This window comes from Crinia signifera, chromosome 1, assembly GCF_055691185.1.
Source record: "Crinia signifera chromosome 1, ASM5569118v1, whole genome shotgun sequence".
NCBI lineage: Eukaryota > Metazoa > Chordata > Amphibia > Anura > Myobatrachidae > Crinia > Crinia signifera.
The window spans coordinates 424,169,561-424,190,724 of record NC_139217.1 but is presented as its reverse complement, the minus strand read 5'-3'; the positions used below and the strand labels follow the sequence as shown (position 1 = coordinate 424,190,724).

The window sequence follows — 21,164 nt, the reverse complement described above, 5'->3', positions numbered from 1 at the left end:
ACTGAACCTGTAGAGGCTGCCACAGGGAATACCTATACCTCCTATCCTTCAGTCCATAGTGTGGCAATGTTATAACGGACCCATTACATAGCCCCTGTTACAGCTTCATCTACTGTCCTCCTGTGTCTGTTGTGTTTATATACAGTCGTGCTGGTATATAAGTAGGGATCCCACAGACACACACATACAATCGGGAATAGCGGGTGTAGCCACAGCAGCCGGAGCATGGTGCCCGCATGGCATATGTTGCCCTTACACAGCCCTTTATAATTGGGGACAGTAATGCAGCCTCGCCCACTGATCTATATCACAGGCTAATAATATACAGAAATATGATGTTTGCTGCCTTCACTCATTGATCTGTGACACGTGAACCACGAGTGCTGGTCATAGTGTCACAGCAGCCCGATCCCCAAATGGGACCCGTACGGCGCCGGCACACATGCCGCACTGCATGGAGCACATCCTCATCCGCAGCGGCAGCCCCTGTACCGGCGTGACAGACAGACTGATGCACAGCCCTTCCCTGGTAACTCCGACCCTATCTTCTCCGTGTACCTACCCCACAGTCCCGGCTTCACCGCCCGCTGCCCCGGCCGCTCACCGTCACCAAGACCAAGTCACGTTGCCAGGATCAGCCCTGCGCGCCGCCATCTTCCCTCATGACGTACTTCCGGAAAGGTCAGGGAATTTCGCGTCATTAGTGAGCGCGGGATGTATGCGGGGGAGCTTCTGCCCGGTTCGAAGCGTCCCTGAGTGCCCGGGGATGCGGGGTGCGCCATAGTTTCGTCCGGTATACGAAAACGGGGACACTGGAAGCATCCGGGTGTCTGAGAGTACAAGGGGCGGCAAGTGACGGGTGTATCATATAACACTAGGAGGCGCCACCGGCTGTCATTGTCTGTGAGTTATCCGCATCCACAGCCCCTGATTCACTGTCCTGCACCTGTGTATATCCTGATCACCTGTCCTGCTCCTGTCCCTGTGTGTAACCCTTGTCCCCTGTCGTGCACCTGTGTATAACCCTGATTAACTGTCCTGCCCCTGTGTATAACCCTGATCCCCTGTCCTGCACCTGCCTCTGTGTATAAACCTGATCTCCTGCCCTGCACTGCCCCTGTGTCTCATATACTGTTACAGTATATTAAACTCATCCCCTGTACTGCACTTCTCCCTGTATATTAATTACACTGTTTCCCTTTATATTACCCTAACACTCATGCTACATATTTACTTGCGTATTATATTGATCACGTGTACTGCACTGACTCTTCCCACACCTCTCAAGTTTGGACAGAATGTATCAAGCTTCAAAAAGTGATAAACAGCCAGCCAATCAGGTCCTACCTGTCATGTTACAGGATGGGTTTGAAAAATGATAGGTAGAAGCTGGTTGTTTATCACTCTCCACTTCCTCACTTTGTGAAGCTTGATTCATCTGGCCCTTTATATTACACTGACTCTCATATTAAACCTCACTGTATATTACAGTGCATATCTCCCAACATGACCCTCCCCATGAGGGACAGTGGGGCAGATGTATGAACTAGAGTTTAGTACATTTCTGCACTTCAAGCTGTACACCGGGGCGAGTTCAGCACATATCGCTGGCAATATGGTCGCTGAGCGACCATATTGCCAGTGATTTCATGTGCTGTTGGAGATAAATCGCCGGGAGCGTGCTCCGCTGCCAGCCCCTCATGGTCGCGATATATCTCCCACAGCGCATGAAATCACTGGCAATATTGCAAGCAATATGTGCTGAACTGGCCCCCCTGTGTGTACACAGCTTAAAACTGTGTACACACTGAGCAATATGATCGCTGGCAATATATTGCTCAGTGTCCCATTTTCATCAGCGACCAGAGATGGTCGCTGATGTAAATGACACACTACCGGGAGAAGAGGCAGGGGAAGCCGCTGGTTGCAGGAGCATGCGCCTCCGACCAGCGACCATTAGGGGGCTGAAAATGGGAACGCGCACCAGACAATTTATCGCCGGTGCACACTCCAATTGCTGGCAATATGGTCGATCAGCAACCATATTGCCAGCGATTTTTGCCCATGTGTACACAGCTTAAAGGTGCCCATACACGTACCGATTCTGCGGATGCGATGTGTGCTATGAGATGCGCGCTCCCACGGCGTCTCATCGCACAGTACAAAAAGTATGTATTGGTGTAGGGATTGAAATGCTGTTGTAGAAAGTGAATTGATGTTATAGAATTGTCTTTTGTTTTATAAGCTTAGGAATGTGATGTTGAACTTACAGAGCTAAGAATGTTAGCCAGTCTGAACATTTTGTTGACAAAACTAGATAACGGGCATGCATGGGTAGACCCCAAGGCCACTGAATCACCCCAGCAACAAGAAGATGGGTGGATTAATGACCGCCAATAAGACTCAATGCTTAAAAGTAATTAATTAATGAAATTGAATAAGGTATAAATATGCCAGATAAAGGGGGTGTAGCGAAGGCAGTTGAGGAAGAACAGGCAAGCACGTGAAAAGAGGCTGGAGGTAACTATGAATGGGTTATCATGGCTGATCACTGTCCTTGTTAGGTTTCTATTTTGATTTGATTTAGAATTATTGTTGAAGTATAAGCCCATCAATGTTATGTTTCTTGTGTTAGTCGGCATTTGCAAATACATGTAATCAAGCTGTCTTTTAAGTAAAGCATTGTCATTAATTTTTACCAGTTTGTGTTGGCGTACAATTATTTCAGCGTTTGCCGTTATAGTTAAGGGTTATAAAATACTTCGATATAAACGCGCTTTTACAATTTCTGTAAAAAATGTCATGCCTTTCTAAATGCAAGTTTCACAACTGATACTAGACCATGAAATTATTCTCCCCAAGAGGAGTCTCATAACATTACTGCCTGCGGCGCTCGGACAGGCTCAGAGAGGAACGGATGTCCTATTTCATCACTTCCTGTCTGAGCAGCATGATTGTGGTGGTCTTAATGAAAGTATATGTTATAGACCAGATTGTAAGTTTTGAGGCAGTGGAAGAGATCTGAGGATGGTTACCAAGAGTAACCTGATTCAGAATGAGAGACACGAGGGAGCATGTTATTTTTATTAGAACTAAAGGGGCGTGGCCAATGCGGCAAGGGTGTAGGACACGTGTGTCTGTGGTGCTCCCCAGCTCCACATCCTGACAACCCATCCTGACCCTGCAGCGCTGCCTCTGACCTGGCTACTCTGCCTGCTTACTGTCCCTGGAGTCCAGTGATGCAGTTGGGAGCCTTCAGACCCATCAACCTGCGTCTTTCCAGCCTCCTCTCCCAAACCGCCCGACCTCTCTGGTGACCTCCTGCGCTGCCCGCGGGACCCCCTACTCAGCGATCTCTGCTGTCAGGCGCCCTGTGCACTCTGTTTTCCCACAATAGCGGCATATGGTAGGGGACCGCACATACATCCTCTTCTCCACTGTAAACTGCACACTAGACTGCTGGAATATATAAAATCAGCGGTGGGATACTGGTTGGGGGTGTGGCCTGAGTGGCGGCCATCTTGGGGGGGTATACTGTATTGGACAGCCTTTCACACGTGTATGGACAGCTGCACTTATGTAATGTGCTGTATACTGTGCCCTGCTGACAGTCCTTTGCCTGTGTTTTGACATCCCTGCTGCACTTATATATAGCATATACTGCTGACAGCCCCTTACCTGTGGTTGGAAAGCCCTGCTGTACTTATATATAGTAAATCCTGCTGGCCAACTGACTGTTAGCGTGTTCATCCTCTCTACACACGCTGCAGGTCCTCCGTGCTTGTGGTCCCTTTTCTTGAATCATATTCCCCAATATATAGGGTGCATTGGCCCTTATTCAGATCTGATCGTAGTACAAATTTGTTTGGAAAATTGGCAAAACCATGTGCACTGCAGGTGGGGCAGATGTAACATGTGCAGAGAGAGTTAGATTTGTGTGATTTATTTGGTTTCTGTGCAGGGTAAATACTGGCTGCATTATTATTACACTGCAATTTTGATTTCAGTTTCAACACACCCCACTTAAATCTATCTCTCTCTGCACATGTTACATCTGCCCCACCTGCAGTGCACATGGTTTTGCCCATTTCCCAAAAAATGTCTTACCCTTGTTTTCAGAAAACAGCGATCGATAATCAGTGGTCACAATCAGTGTCTGTAACCATTACTGAAATAAGACAAAATGGCAGCATGTCATGTGACACACTGTTACCAACTGATTTTTTTTTTAAATACTACAGACTATGACTAATGCACTGGGATATTCATATTTTGAATATACCAACTTTTTTTTTTCATGACCCATGTCCACTTTTTGTTGGAAATGCCCATATTCTCTTACAATTCCTGATATAAATCCCTCCTTGCCTATTTAGGAAGATTAATAGTGTTTTGTCGTCTTTGATATGGGCTAATAAAAGCCCCAGGATTAGTTTGAATGTTATCTAGACCTATATCGGATGGTGGTCTTGCAAAAAATAGGAAAACGATACAAATTTTTAATAAGCGGCGGTTTGTAGTCAATTCATGCGTTTGTAATTTCACTAGGTTTGACCCACGTCTTTTGGTTAGCACCTACTATATTCATAGCAATGTCTTCTAATCTATACACTTGATGGAACCATTTGTCCTTCGTGAATTGATAGGCTGAGTAAAGGTATGGCAACATGTACAGTACAGGTATGGCGACAGAATGGCTCTCCACTGTGTAGGTTGGCTTCACTTTAAAGTGTATTTGTGCTGAGTGCATTGTTTTTATGTTCTATTTTTCTTTGATTACATTCTTTTATTATTATTATGCCCTGCCAAACTGATTAATTGCAAATAGAGAGCCTGCACTGTTCCATTTACACTCATTTATACTTGTGTGTATGTGAATGCATTGCAGAGCCGGGACTGTACCATCCCACGCTGCAGAAGTAACAGATGATCCTGTAAATGCATCTCTGAGCCACCATGTCTACCTTGAGCAATCTGGAGGTCTCTGATGAGGAGTGTGTGGGCAGCATGCCTGACATCAAGGTGGAGCACGTTATGGACGCTAATCCAGATGAAGGACCTGCTCAGAATGTGGCGATGGGAATGAAGTTCATTTTACCAAACAGATTTGACATGAACGTTTGTTCTCGCTTTGTGAAATCTTTAAACGAAGAAGACAGTAAAAATATCCAAGATCAAGTAAACTCAGACCTGGAAGTAGCTTCTGTCCTATTTAAAGGTTGGTTTTTCATGGGTTTTTATTTGACAGAATTTTAATTTTTTTTTATTTATTTATTTTTATCCATGTTTACAAAATTGGGTATTGTGTAAAGTGTGTCCAGAGGACCCAATGTTTGTGAATGTACCAGATTATCAAATTGCTGGATTTGAACAATCCTCTAATGCAGGGGTGGCCAACCGGTTAGAGGTAAAGAGCCGAAAAATATCGGTAGTCAAGCTAAAGAGCCGACATCATGGGCGCGCCAAAGGCTCATGCGCCAAAAAAAAGTGGCGTAGTCTATTTTGACCCCTTGGGTGGGTGTGATACAAATATGCCTCCAATAGTGCAGTGCCATATATACATATGCCCCCAATAGTGCCAGATACACAAATGCCCCCCACGGTGCCAGGTATGCACCACACGGTGCCGGGTATGCCCCCACAGTGCCAAAAAGCTGGTATGCCCCCACAGTGCCACAAATTGCTATGCCCCCACAGTGCCACAAATTGCTATGCCCCCACAGTGCCACAAGCTGCTATGCCCCCACAGTGCCACAAGCTGCTATGCCCCCACAGTGCCACAAACTGCTATGCCCCCACAGTGCCACAAACTGCTATGCCCCCACAGTGCAAATTTCCCAGCAGCAGCACTCACCGTTGTTGCTGCCAGGCGGGGAGAGGACAGTCTGGCATCCCCCTGCAGTCCTCCTGTCATGTCACCAATGGGAGGAGAGCACAGCACACCGCGCGTCTCCTTCCCCCTCACTTCCCCGTGACTGGGCCGCCCACCAATCAAAGCTCGCTGGCCGGCTCCTGATTGGCTGCTGGCCCACGAGCTCTGATTGGCAGATGGCCCAGTCACAAGGATGCACAGTAAGGGGTAAGAGAGATGCGCGATGCGTGCTCTCCTCCCCTCAGAAGGAGAAAGGATTCAGGGAACCGGCAGCAGGAAGGACTGGGACAGACGGTGGGTGGCGGGCAGCAGTGGGAGCAGGAGCCGCACTTTACAAGGGGGAGAGCCGCATGAGGCTCAAGAGCCACAGGTTGGCCACCACTGCTCTAATGGTTGCACCATTTATCAATACAAAGACCTGTTGCTTTATTTATATGTGTTGTTTATATTTTATATATAACAGTAAAAATAGTTTTTGGTACATTATGACAACGGTATCTGGACTATTTGTCTACAGCAAAAAGATAGAACACCATTAGTTCGACATGCAAAAAGGTCGACACTAACCATTAGGTCGACAGTGTCTAGGTCGACATGGGGTTTTTCACTGTTTTTTTGAGCTAGATAGTCCTTGGCAGCAGAAATACATCCCCAATAATGTGGGCCCTGGCTTTTTAGTAATGATTTGGGGACTCCAGTTACAAATCAAAGTTCCACTTATTGTAGATATTAAGGATATTACAATTTACTCTCATTGGATTAGATCACAGCTCAGGGAGATTTAGTATATTGGCTAGAGGGGCAGATGTCTTAAGCCTTGTAAAGAGATAATGCAGAAGGTGATAACGCACCAGCCAATCAGCTATGTTTGAATATTGACAGTTAGTAGTTGATTGGCTGGTGCGATATCACCTTCTCTTCCCCAGGTGTAATACATCTGCTCCAGTATGAGAAAAGTGTATTTTCACCACTATTTAAACAAAGAGAATATTTGTTAACTGTACAATTAACTGTTGTTCTTTTCTCCAGCTGAATGCAACATACATACCTCCCCATCTCCAGGAATACAAGTGCGACATGTCTACACCCCGTCAACCACCAAACATTTTTCTCCCATCAAGCAATCAACGACGCTAACAAACAAAAACAGGGGCAATGAGATATCAACCACCCCCCTGCTGGTGAATTGTAAGCCTTTTATTTCCCATAGTATCCATCAATTTAAAATAATGTTCTGGCACCTTGTATTGCATTGTGACCTTGTACAGTGTGACTGGACCTAGATCGGGTGACCAGGTGCACATTATTGTGACGGGACGCCAGACACCGGTCGTTCTTAGGTGCTGTCAGGGATCCATGTTGTTTAGTAGTAAAAAACTAGTAAAGTTACAGATTATGAATAGAAGGTGATGAGTTAGTCCTATACTACAATATTACACTACCAAGCATAAGGTGCTGGCCTGGATTTGCATTAGTGCATGTTGAATGTGCTGACGGGTTAGGTATGAGATCTCAACAGTCAGGATACCAATGGTCAAAGTACAGACAGTGGCATCCCGGTGGTCATAATACTGTAACCCTCACCATAACCCTTACCGTCCCCTTCCCCCGTAGCCTAATCCTAACCGTCCCCTGACATCCCCCCCAGCCCAACCCTCCCCTTCCGCAGTTAAGGATCAAAAAAATGGTTAAGATTGCCTAAAGGATGAAAAATGACAGTGGTTCTTATCTGCCATCTATGTTTCTAACCATATTTGCCCTCCCCCGCAGCCTAACCCCTCCACCCCCTTTCCTCCCATGCAGCCTGACATCCTTTCTGGCGGAATGTGTCGGGGTTCTGACAGCTGGGATGCCGCTGTCAATATTATGACCGCTGGTATCCTGGTTGTTGACGTCCCTTTCTGACCTGTGCAGGACAATGCATTTCTCAGCGGGAGAGGAACGGTGTAGATTTTCTGTGCACCTCTCTGGGCAGCGAATAGGTGATGGCTATTTCTGGGAAATTGTATTAAATTAACATGAGAAGGTCGGTACAGTGTTAAGGGCCATAACGCTGTACACAGAAAGTATTGCATTGCTTTCTGCTCAGTAACCAAATGTCCTCATACTGCAGACAGAAATAGCTATTTGGGATGATCAGGGGTTTGCTTTAAATCAAGTAAAATATGTCTTCCTTTCTGCCACAGCCTTGTCCGTTCACCAGCTGGCAGCACAAGGGGAGATGGTGTATTTGGCAAGCCGGCTTGAACAAGGTAATACATAATATACAACATGACCTGGTATAAATAGCATGTACTAGTGTAAGCAACCCCACAGTAATAGGTTCTGTCACTTATGTTGGAAATGCTGCTGATTGATTCATATATTGGGCCAGGAATGCACACACCTGAATTGAAAGGTCTTTGTGTAGAGATTTGTGTCATCTGTATGAATTAGCCATAAGGGAGACTGTAATGAAAAGTTATTTGCTTGCAGTTATTGAAGTAATTGTATCTTCCCAGGTTCCTTTCCCTTGAAATTGTACTATTCTCCAGTATCCTTGTAAAATATGTTATATGCTAGTGTAGTGTTCCTTCTAGGACCTGTGCAGTATAGGGCGGTGCTGCACGGGGGCAGCTCAAAGGGGACGGACCGGGCCCGCCGACGTCACCGTTGTGGGCTGGCAAGGGACGACGACGTCACCACATGGGGCGGGGCCCGGCCATAGACATCACCAAAGGGGGCCAACCCAGCCGCCACTGAAGTCATTGCCAGAGAAGTGCTGGCATCTACGGTGGCACTGTGCGCACCGGCGGGGGCAGGGCGCTGCTAGAGGGGCAGGGTGCATTTTGCCCTTTAAAAATCAGGCAGGGAGCAGCGCCCCGCTAAAACAGCCTAGCATGAACACTAGTAGTGGCTCAAATGAAACACAGGGGTAGATGATGCGTGTAGAGGTATCTGTGTGTGCTAGATCGGTTTCCTCGATGCATTTCAACAGTCAGATGCCGCTTTCCTTCATTATAAACCATTCATTTTACAAGCATGTATAAATTATTTGAAAAATGTGTACTTGTGTATTTTAGCGGCGCCCCCGATGTTGGTCGCGCAATGTTTTAATCCCATTGCATCGCATGCCATGTACCAGATGGCATGCGATGCAACGCGATTTTGGCCCCTATACGATTAAAAATTGTATAAGCACCCTAAAGGGCTTACGATGGTAAATGCAGCCCCACGCCAACCCCCCACTATAAACGTGAACCCGAAGCGTGGCGAGCCTGCGAAGGGTGGCGGTACGCGTCCTCCGACCTTTTCATACCCCCACTATCCACGTCGGTGTGGAGTTGAGAATAGAAAGTGTGGCGAGCGCAGCGAGGGGACGCGGATACCTTCACAGGTATCCGCGTCCCCTCGCGGGCTTCACAGGTATCCGCGTCCCCTCGCGGGGCTCGCTGCGCTTGCCACGCTTCGGGCTTGCTGCACTCGCCACACTTTCTATTCTCAACTCCACGCCGACGTGGATAGTGGGGGTATGAAAAGGTCGTAGGACGCGTACCGCCGCCACCTCGCGGGCTCGCTGCGCTCGCCACGCTTCGGGTTCATGTTTATAGTGGGGGGGTGGCGTGGGGGTGCATTTAACATTGTAAGCACCCATTAGGGTGCTTATACAATGTTTAATCGCATCGCATTGTATGCCATATACAATGTCATACAATTTTAAAATTGTATGACATTGTACAACATCGCGTGATATTGCATCGCATACCATCGCATGCCTTTTGGTATGCGATACGATGGGCGCCGCTAAAATACACAAGTACCTAAAAATGTATATAATTACATTAATGTAGTACAATATAGAATACACCAACATTTTCCATCTTGCTACACCCCTGTGTTCAGTGGGAAAATGTAGAAAGTTTCACTAAAAATAAGTCTGTTACGCCATTGCAACACTTTGTTGGTCCATGGGCATAGCAAGTCTCTCTCTGCACAAACGTCCGGACACGCATTAGAATGAAGATGAGGATGTACTGTTTACTATAATAATAATACCTTTTATTACTATAAAACTAATTGGATGGATAATTACCCATTGGCCCTTATCCTGTTTCACTCGCAAATGTAAATTCCTTCTCAAATGGACAAAACCATGTGCACTGCAGGTGGGGCAGATGTAACATGTGCAGAGAGATTTAGATTTGGGTGAGGTATTTTGTTTCTGTGCAGGGAAAATAATGACTGCTTTATTTTTACACTGCAATATAGATGTCACTTTGAAGTAAAACCCCACCCAAATCTAATTCTTTCTGCACAAGTAACATCTGCCCCCCCTGAAGTGCACATGGTTTTGGCCATTTGAGAAGGAATTTTCCTTTGCGAGTGAACCAGAATAAGGGCCATTGTCTTGTGCATTCGGTATATTGTTGTTGTTGTTGGTGTTTTTTTTTTTTTTTTTTATATTACATATTTTTAACTCATTTTAGCTTTCTTGTTTTATACAGAAAGTGTGATTAATCTTACAGACGAGGAAGGCTTCACACCACTTATGTGGGCCGCGGCTCATGGCCAGATCGCCGTGGTGGAGTTTCTTCTTCAAAATGTAAGAAAGTAAATGATCCAGACTGTTCTATTGCAGACAGTTACCCGGCATCTGCAAACTGATTATACCAAATGATAGATTATATCAGGCTCTAGTTATACATAGACTTATCTTCTACTCCAGGGTGCAGACCCGCAAGTCCTTGGCAAAGGACGGGAAAGTGCCCTGTCACTGGCTTGCAGCAAAGGTTACACCGACATTGTCAGAATGCTGGTGGAGTGCGGAGTGGATGTCAATGAATACGATTGGGTAAGATTACAATCCTTCTTCTTTATCTGTTTATAACAGTGTAGATGTATTCATTGTTACCATTGCCAGAAATGTATAACTAGCTGCTGTATAATGTTTGCAGGCAGTCTGTCCCAGGTCACCTACTGTACAAGGATTTAGTATTTCCTCTGACTTTCCCTGAACTTTCATTCTGCTGAATTCTCATAAGCGACAAATAGGCTTGGAGGTTTTTTTGGGCAGTGACTCAGATGTTCCCTCATTCTAACTCCATGATGCCAGTGTAAGGTGCTTGTGAAGGGGAGCATGTTGTATATTTTAGAAACTGGGTGGATTTCTCAATTATTGTCTCTGTCCCTCCCTATCCTATAGTTGTGTATATGTCTTTTGCATCACTGTCATCTTGGTGTTTCTCCCTCTTTCTTTCACTTGTCCCCCTATCCTACTCCCCTCTTTAATCTATCTGAGGGGGTGGCATATATCATGGGGGGAGAGGGGGATTGTGGTAGGGCCGTGAGTGTGTGTTTGTCTGGGGAGAGGGGAAGGGTCAACTCCAGTTGCTGGCTAGGAGCGCACAGAGGCTGAGGCCTAGGAGGGGAGGGAGGAATTAGGGCCTGCATCTCTTTAATACTCTGTTGCTAGACACACACCTGGCAGCATTATATCCTAAAAATAGGGCAATCCCATTTGTAGGTAGTAGCAGGGGTGACATCTTGCAGGTCAGAGTGGTAGGTGGTTAGGCCCAGATCTAAGCGTGCAAGAGGAGGACTGGTCAGAGTGGTAGGTGGTTAGGCCCAGATCTAAGCGTGCAAGAGGAGGACTGGTCAGAGTGGTAGGTGGGTTAGGCCCAGATCTAAGCATGCAAGAGGAGGACAGGTCAGAGGTAGGTGGTTAGGCCCAGATCTAAGAGGTCAGGTCAGAGGTAGGTGGTTAGGCCCAGATCTAAGAGTGCAAGAGGAGGACATGAAGAGGTGAGAAAGAATATCAAGTTTAAGTAATTTCCAATCCCAAGTCCCGGTCCTCAAGGCACCCTACCGGTCCAGATTGTAGTGATCTCTGTACTTGCGCACAGATGGTTTACTCAAAATACTGGAGATTACCTGTTCTCTAGTATGGCTATCCCTAGTAGTTGGAATGTTATTGTGGCTTGGGGACCATGATTTGGAACCCTTTATTTGGTATTCAAAGTGGACTGCTGTGGGCATTGGAGGTTATGCAGCAGATATATGTATGTATGTATATACTGGATGTGCATTCATTCCTCACCCATTCTATTATATGGTCTTTTTAGAATGGAGGGACGCCCTTGCTGTATGCTGTACATGGAAACCATGTGAAATGCGTGAAAATCCTTCTAGGTAAGTGTAAGCTCACACTTATAGTGGATACACACCATTTGATGTGGAATTCAATTCGATCTGACTTTTGATTCTGACTTTTGATTTCGATTTCTACTATATGTGAACGCATGTCGGGATCGAATCTGCATCGAATCTGCATCGAATGTGGAAAAACCGTTCAATTTTGCTTCTATAAGCAAAAAAATAAAAATGAGTTGAAATCTCACCATGTGTACCCACCATTAGGGCCTGATACAGGTTGACCCACTATGCAGCGCACATTTGCTGCCCAGCAAGCTCATAAACACCGCCCAGCCAAAGGCCCGCCTCCCCCACCGCCGCCGAATCCCATCAGTATCTTGCAAGGGAACGTGTAGGAGAACACATCCCCTCGCATACGGCTGAAGGGGAGAGAAATCATTGGACGGTCGCTGACCATTGATGATTTCTCTCTGCTTCGGTAATAAGTTAGTCTATATTGATTTTTTTAATTCCTTCGTCGAAGACGGGGCGGGCAATGACGTCGGCCACCTGCCCCAAGCAGGCCTCCCGCCTTCCCTCCCCACAGCGAACGGCCCGGCGAGTGAGTTAGAAAACCGTCATCATATCTCTAACCACTGCTTCTAAAAATACATTTGTGTTGAAATATTTGTCTTCTATTTAATATGCCAATGATTTGTACATAGTGTTATTGGGAATAGAAGCGGTCCCATTGAACCATTACATATTGCAGAGTGGTTGTACGTCTGTATGATTGATGGTTTCTTACAATTGGCAGAGAATGGGGCCGATCCAACCATTGAGACAGACTCCGGTTACAACTCAATGGATCTCTCAGTAGCTCTGGGCCACAGGAGCGGTAAGTTATGTACTAAAAGCAAACAACTGTGTGTTTATAGCACCGTTTCCTGTGTACACAGTAGTGATTGTGTTCCTTCTACACAACTGTCCGGCATCACGCTTCTTGTTAGTATCTGCTGAACAATATTCAATATTGCGCAAAAGGTCATAACGTCACACGCTAAGTCAGATGCTATAAATATCCTGTAAGGTCATGACCTTAATGTATAACAATGGACTTCAAAAGAATAACCGTGACATTTATTGATACAAATTAGTGATCTTTTTATTCCTGCTCACCAGGACCCTCCCTCATGTACTACATCACTCATTTTAATAGTTTACCTCTTAAAATCTATTTGCTTTTGGTCAATCTATTGTAAATAACTTACACAGAAGCCTTGTTAAGTTAGACCATCTCTTAAACATTATTATAATATCCCATTAAACCTTATTACATATTTGTTTTCCTTTGATCACATCTAAAAAAGTAATTTTTGCCAGTTTAGTACATGTTAAATGCCAGTTTCTGAACTATTGGCACAAGTGCGTACTGAGGCCACTTGGTGCTCCCCAGCCGCTCTCATTCATCTGCTGACTTGCTCTACAGTTTGCAGCACTCAATAACCCATCAGACAACAGAACAAACCTGCCTACTTTTTATAACTCCTCTCCGGGAGAAGCCGACAAGGCTACATTTCGGGGGCGGGATGAGGCTGACATCACCATGCCCCACCCCCATGACAGCCAGCAGCGTTAATTTGTGGGTCCTTGGATTGGGGAAGGGTAAAATGATGCAATTTGCGTCATTTTAGCTCCTCCTCGCGGACCTGCAAAATGTGGGATATTTTTTTTCGCGGGCTGTGGCGGTGATGCGGGAGACTTTCCCACTTTCTCGGGGGGCCGGTAGGGGGTCCCTATTTGCGGGACGGCAAGTATGCAACAGGCTGGTCACATTTACACTACTGGTGGCATGCCCTAGTACATAATTTGTGTACCACAAGTTCCTCTCTGGCCTCCCCACATGCCTTGTCCCTGTCATTACGGAAGCAGACACTTCCGCTAGCAGAAGTATGCCGCTTCCTCAGCAATACAACTATTACTGCCATTCCCAATATGAAAGGGTTCCGTATTGTGGATCTGCATTGGTTTTCCAGACACTATTTCCATTACTTCTTTAAATGGACCCAGGGCCCTGTTCTACCATGTCTTCTCCTCATGTACACTGAGCCCAAGCTTTGCCCTCACAGTGAGCAGCACTATGTTGCCAATGGACCTGACCTCTAGGATCCATTTGTGTTTAAGTGAGCAATCCATAGTTGCCTAGTGCCGGTCATCTGCATTCAGATATGCCATATGCTACAGTAAGATGCACCTGGTAGCTTCTGGAGGCAGCCATTTTTGATAGGCTATGTGCTGTATTTATATATCCATGCCATAGTGGCTGTAGAAAAGACATACACATACTGTACTGACTTAACTTGGCCAAATGGTCGCACTTGTAGCCTAAAAGCAATATTACAGTACAGTACATGATATTCCAATCACATTACTGGTACAATATGGGATGCGGTTGGCAGGTTGACAATAAATTGGAGGACCACTATTGGCAGACAGGCCATAGGTCGACGCATAAAAAAGGTTGACATGCAAAAGATCGACATGAGTTTTTCACAATTTTTTTTCCCAGAACAGGAGTTTTTTCATACTTTATAATCTAAGTGGACATAGATGGAGAATATAATAGTGTGCCAAGCTATTGTCAACCTATTGCTTGTGTCGACCTATTAGATTAAAGTATAGCCCAGTACACACACATCGATTTGCTTTTGCTTTGATGTTAGATTCGATTTTCTATTAGATCTGGCATTAGATCTTTCCATTCGATTTGGCATTAGATCTCTACTTTTGCATTAGATATCGAATTCGATATAGAATTTGATATACATTCATGGTACATTGTACACATTCGATTTACTAGATCCCTTTCGAGATTTCCTTGGCTGCATAGAGGATTTTTTTGGCGAAAACGGGAGCGCGCATCGAATCGAATTTAGATCGAAAGGAACAACAAACCGAAACGATTTCTTACAGGATTCGATCTGATTTTGCTCCTATAAGCAAAATCGAATCGAAAATGGCCAAAAATCCAAACGTGTGTACGGCCCTATAGTCCCATAACAAATATGTGATCACAGCAGGCTAATTGGACTAGGTAAAGTTCCCTTAGTTGAAAGTAAGAACGTATCACTGTAAATGTATTTACCCTCTGTCCTCCGTACATGACCTTCACTTGCAGGTGAGCCCAATGCAGCAGGACAACTGTAGATGATACGTCTTTTTATTTTATTTGATGTATTTATGTATGTAGCACAGCTTACATCTGCCTTCAGCACACATTGCAGCCTGGGGGTAGTAACTTATCTTTGCCAATTTGCTTTTGCAGTTCAACAAGTCATCGAGACTCACCTCTTACAGCTTCTCCAAAGTATCAAAGAATAATGGACTCCAGAAGATGCGGCTGGATTCTGTCCTACAGAGATTTATTTGTTTTACACCGTTGGAGATGTGACGTTTAGTGACGTCTGAACGTCGTCTTTCCACATGACCTAGTTATACAGTAGACTCCTCTTGCTGACAATAAGCGTATACAGCATAATCTGGCTAAAAAGATCTATTAGAGCTGGATATGTTTCTGTAGAGCATGGAGAGAGATTTCCACCAGTCTACTGAGCATTCTGGCTGCTGTTGTTTCTTTGTTTACCCAAGTATGTTACACTTTATGGCCCAGACTCTGATGGATCTCGTGACATCTGCAGACTGCATGCACCCTACATATGCCTGGAGATCAATCAGAACGATCAATCTGCCCATGACTGATCTCTCAGTGTAATGAGTGTTTCTGGGTAGTGACCATGCAAATGCAGTGAAACAGGTCCATGTCATGGTAGAGTCTTTGCTGATTTCACAGATCATTTGTACCGTGCGGTCAGAGATGGGATTCTGCCTCAGGTGGCTCTTTTATACATTGCATGGGGTCTGGTGTAAGTCCCCGTACATCTGTAAAGGCCGCCATACACTATGCGATTTGGCCCCGATTTCACCCGATCCAGATGGATCGGGCAGTGAAATCGGACCAAATCGCAGGTTTTGACAGCCGTGGGGACTCTGAGGACGCCGGCGAGGGAGGGGGGCGGGAGACGCCGGCGAGGGAGGGCTGGCGGCAGGGGGAGCCGGAGCAGGGGGCTGTCATGCTCCGTCCGGGTAGGGGGGGGGGACACGACACGCCGCTAGTAGTGCGGACGTTGCGGGGGACACAGGCGGCAGTGACCTAGAGCCAGGCGGGGGGAGCCGGGAGCTGTCAGCACTGAAAAACAAAAAAAGCCCATACAATGAATGGGCAGCCTGTGATTGGCTGAGCGCTCTCTCAGCCTGTCAGCAATTGGCTGAGAGAGCGCTCAGCCAATCACAGGCTGCCCATTAATTGTATGGGCTTTTTTTTTTTTTTCCGGAACTGACAGCTCCCGGGTCCCCCCGCCCGGCTCTATGTTACTGCCGCCTGTGTCCCCCGCAGCGTCCGCACTACTAGCAGCGTGCGTCCGTCCCCCCAGCCGCCTTGCAGCATCCCCCGCCCGCCACCTCGATGTCCCCGGCCCCCCTGCTCGCTCCACATTGCAGCTCCCCAGGAGTTGCAAATGATACATCGCATGCGATGTATCATTTGCAAAACTTGGCACATCAAGTGCCAAATCGTGTGTCCCCCTCCCGGGGAGCTGCAGGGGGAAATCAGGTCCGACTTGTCCTTAGGACAAGTCGGACTAATGTATGGGGGCCTTAATCAGAATCAGAATCAGAATCAACTTTATTGGCCAGGTGTGCTTGCGCACACTCGGAATTTGTTGTGGATATACAGTGCAGCATCAAGCAGGGATGAAGGGGGGGGGGGGGGGAAGAGGCATTACATAGGTTACAGACACATTTCATGCTGGCAACACATGCTCATCGAGTAGCACAGCTGTACAGCAGGGACAGTACAGTATACACAGAGAATATGTACCCGCCAAGCTGCACAGCGCCTAGGCAGCCAATCAGCGGCGCCACTGGTCGCTGCAGCAGCCAGGTAGGTGACAATATAAGCAGGGACAGTACAGTGTCACACAGAGAACATATACCCACCAGGCTGCACAGCGCCTAGGCAGCCATCCGCGGCGCCACTGGTCGCTGCAGCAGCCAGGTAGGTGACAATATAGGCAGGGACAGTACAGTATCGCACAGAGAACATATACCCGCCAAGCTGCACAGCGCCTAGGCACCGCACAGCCAGGTAGGTGACAATATGAGCAGGGACATTACAGTATCACACAGAACATATACCCGCCAAGCTGCACAGCGCCTAGGCAGCCATCAGCGGCGCCACTGGTCGCTGCAGCAGCCAGGTAGGTGACAATATAAGCAGGGACAGTACAGTGTCACACAGAGAACATATACCCCCAGGCTGCACAGCGCCTAGGCAGCCATCAGCGGCGCCACTGGTCGCTGCGGCAGCCAGATAGGTGACAATATAAGCAGGGACAGTACAGTACCACACAGAGAACATATACCTGCCAAGCTGCACAGCGCCTAGGCACCGCGCAGCCAGGTAGGTGACAATATAAGCAGGGACATTACAGTATCACACAGAACATATACCCACCAAGCTGCACAGCGCCTAGGCAGCCATCAGCGGCGCCACTGGTCGCTGCAGCAGCTGGGTGGTAACAGTATGAGCAAGATACCGCAGTTATAGCAGGGACAGTACAGTTTTCACACAGGGGAACCACAGGGTACACAGGGGGTTACATATGCTGATTGCACAGATCCTAGGCAGCCATTTGCGGCGCCAGCTTCCTGTAGGGGAACAGCGTGGAGAGCCAGCAGGGGGGAGGGGGAGGGGGGGGAGAAAGAGTCACTGGGGCCTGATGGAGTCAGTGGGGCCTAGGGCTGGAGTTGGGCCCTCCCTGGCTTGAGTTCCAATGGACCAGACGTCCAGACGTACCTCCTCCCTGGAGGGCGACGCCAGAGGCATAAAATGTCTTCTACAGCCTCTGGTGCTGGGGATCAGCAGCCGGGGCCTGCGGCCTGATCGCTTCTCATGTGAGGGTCAGCCGGGCGCCGGGGGGGGGGGGGCCGCAGCCGTCTTTGTGATCATGCCGCCAGGTCCTCCCTCCTGGGCCCTGAGTCACCAGCGTCTTCCCGGGGGCCAGCTCCGTGCCGCGGGTGTCTTCGGCGGCGGCGGTGGTATTTGATCCGTCTGTGATCGGAAGCTTCCCTTAGCTTCCCTGGCGCTGACCTCGCAGTAGAGGTCACGCTGCTGTGTATCGTACGTCGTGCCGGGCCTTGGCGGTGCGGCCGGGAGGGTGGACACCGTGCCGTCGGAAGCCGGGTAGCTGCCGCCAGGTCACCTTCCCTCTTCCCCTCCGTCCTCCCTCGTCTGCGTCTCCCCGCTGCTCTGGGGGCCGGGGATGTAAGCTCCGGTGGATGGGAGCTCGCGTGTGTGCGACCATCCCCGGCCCCGACCGGAAATGTATTAAGATAGTGGATGGATACTCACCTGGATATGCGCAATAGCGTCAGGCTGTCGTCTGAATAAGGCCCTTTATGCCCCCCAATCTGGTTGCACACTCACTCATTATATTGCTGTTTCTCCAAACAGTACTTGTGTGCGTGTGTGTGTGTGTGGCATTAGGCATTAATTGTCACTAGGCTTCACAGCAGCAGCAGCCACTAAGATGCATGTACTGTAAGTGCAGTCCTCTATTTCACAATATTGTATGTGTGAATATACAATGACACTTTAACAGACCCTGTGTAATACTTTCACTTTCTATGTATGCTTGTATTTATTATAATATTGTATGACTGTTCTGCCCTAAATGATCCCGGTGTATTCAGTTTCATTGGAAGTCAATGAAACTGAATAATATGATGCAACCAGATAGTGTCCATTCTAGCACCCTGCATCTTTCAAAACCCGTGCAGTTCCTCTTCCCTGCCTGGGGTGTCGCTGTCTGCTTTGTTGCTTCTAGCACAGTGTGGTCTGTATTTCAGCACTTGCATGCAGACCAGACCTGTGCTAGAATTAACAGTAACCAGATACCATAATTTGGTTGCCCAAGCTTAGTAACCTTTTGTAGCTTAGTGTAAGCGTAAGTTAGCTTTCATAAGTTTTCTTCCCCCATCCAAGAATGTTTTATCATTTTACTGTAAGAATTGATGCATTATTTATTTTGATTTTGCACAAGTTACTTGAAATGTTGGTATTTCAGAGAAATGTGTTGTTTAGCCCCGTACACACAGGGTGATTTCAGCTGAAATCGCGGGGAATATGGTCCACGAGCGACCGTATAGCCGTGTGTACAGGGCGCCCAGGCGCGCACTCCCGCAGCCAGCCCTGCAGCGGTCGCAGGAGTGTCTCGTACACTCAGCAATTTGACCAATCGCTCCATGTGTACGGAGCTTTAGTATTTCATTGTTGGTAGTCTGGATCTATGTTTGTGTAATACGTAGGCTAGGATTCCCTAACTGGTAAGACAGATGTACGTCCTGTGACTGTCATAGGGTTGTGGTAAGCCATACATATGTGGGATTGTAGTGTGTAATGTTAAGTGTTTCCATGTTGACTATCTTTGTGTCCCTTGTGACGTGTATATATGACCTCCTGTACAATAGTGTATGTATATAGTGTATATGATTGGTTCCTAGTGTCTGTTTACAAATGGATATGCAATTATAAATAAATTGATCTTGTATTACCCTTTTTGTTAATATGTTGCTGTGTCCATGTTGATGAAAATCTACTTTGCCCATTGAACTCTAGTATTAATGGTAAATTATTGGCAAGATGCGCGTTGTGCCATTCTGGAATGGCATATTGCAGCCATCCAAATTTTGTCTCGCTCCAGAGGTTGGCATCAAATCATGCCATGTTGGCGGTACTTTGCTGGCTGATATGTGCGCAGTAGAGAATGACAGCAGAACACACACGGTCATTAAATCATACCTAAGAACACTGGCAGACCATCGTGAGGCTTCTCGGCTTCTTTTAACCTTTATAAAAAACAACATTTGTTTCTATTGTTTATTAGTAAAGTCTCTAAAATAATGAATTAATCATTTTACTTACACCAACTGCCTAAAAGCAGTCCCGTTCTTGTGTGAAAAAGTGTCTGCGACTGCAAAAGCACTCATTTCCCTAAATAGGATTGTCCCCGTCCCCCCATATAAAAAAAATTACATTTTTCACTGCTAATGATATACCCTATGAGCATTAGTAGGGCTTTCCTATCCCTGCACAGTGTTCCCTAATAGCAAATCTGTGGTAGGGCATGCTGAAATGTGTAGTTACACTGCAGCCAGTGGGCCACATACTGTATACAGTACACTTGAGATATAGGGTTACAGGAGACACTCCAAGGCAAGTGATGACTTCCTAGCACTGACAATATCTTATGCAATTAATCCTTAATAATTACTTTAAAACATATATGTTACAGAACATTTAACTAAGTTTTAAGGGGGGTTCAAACTGCGATTCTGACTGTGGGAATTCCGAGCTGTATTTCTTCAGTTCAGCTGTAACTCAACAGCCAGAATTCAATGTTGTGTCTGTCAAGTGTCAAAAACGGCCGTGGATTGTCGAAAAACGGCTGTGAATTCGACCATTCGCGTCCGTTTACGACAAATCCGTTCTAACTTGTTTTAAAGTCAGCTCTGCTTTGCTGGACACTGCCATCAATGATGTCTGTAACGTCAGCATTGAATAGGCGAGGGCTGCTGTTTCCACCGGCGGAAATACCATCTGGGATTGACTACCCCACAAAGTGAGAACATGACTATTGCTACCATCACTAGAAGACTCTATATACCAAGACCTAGAAGCGTTTGCTTCACTATGTTGATCAAAAAGTGGCTGGGGCAATGGTCAAGGCTGCAAGGGTGGCTCTCAGGACCAGCTGCTCCTTCCATCTGCGGCTTTATGTGGTGTGCTCACGATGTAGGTAGCCCCAAGCATCGTTTGTGTTTAATCCCTGAAGTAAAAACTAAATATTGTTTTCAAAGAAACACTATAAAATATACACCACAACATTTGGTGGCATTACGTTCTTTGTATAATTAAGTCAACTGAGCAACAACCGCCATCCAGGCGGGTGAAGCCGCGAGTAAATTAATAAATATATTGTCTATATATATATATGCTATAAATCAGGTTTCCAATCACTAATAAAGTTCTTGCTTTTATCATGTTGTGTCGCACAACCAGAGG

General features: G+C 46.7%; 2 protein-coding genes across 2 annotated transcripts in view; one reads left to right on the top strand and one right to left on the bottom strand.

Annotated features, from left to right (window-relative positions):
• Positions 1-731, bottom strand: part of UTP15 (UTP15 small subunit processome component) — a 33,812-nt gene extending 33,081 nt beyond the window's left edge. The window contains exon 1 of the mRNA XM_083151900.1: positions 563-731. The gene's annotated coding sequence lies outside the window, so the exon portion shown is untranslated. The remainder of the gene's footprint in view (positions 1-562) is intronic.
• ANKRA2 (ankyrin repeat family A member 2) lies at positions 685-16,069 on the top strand. The gene is made up of 9 exons (XM_083151901.1): positions 685-903; positions 4,889-5,218; positions 6,902-7,060; positions 8,059-8,124; positions 10,357-10,454; positions 10,578-10,703; positions 11,974-12,040; positions 12,801-12,881; positions 15,309-16,069. Exons 2-9 carry the CDS (start codon positions 4,957-4,959, stop codon positions 15,362-15,364), a joined length of 915 nt encoding a protein of 304 aa, XP_083008027.1. The 5' UTR covers positions 685-903; positions 4,889-4,956; the 3' UTR covers positions 15,365-16,069.
• The last annotated feature ends 5,095 nt before the right edge of the window (positions 16,070-21,164 follow it).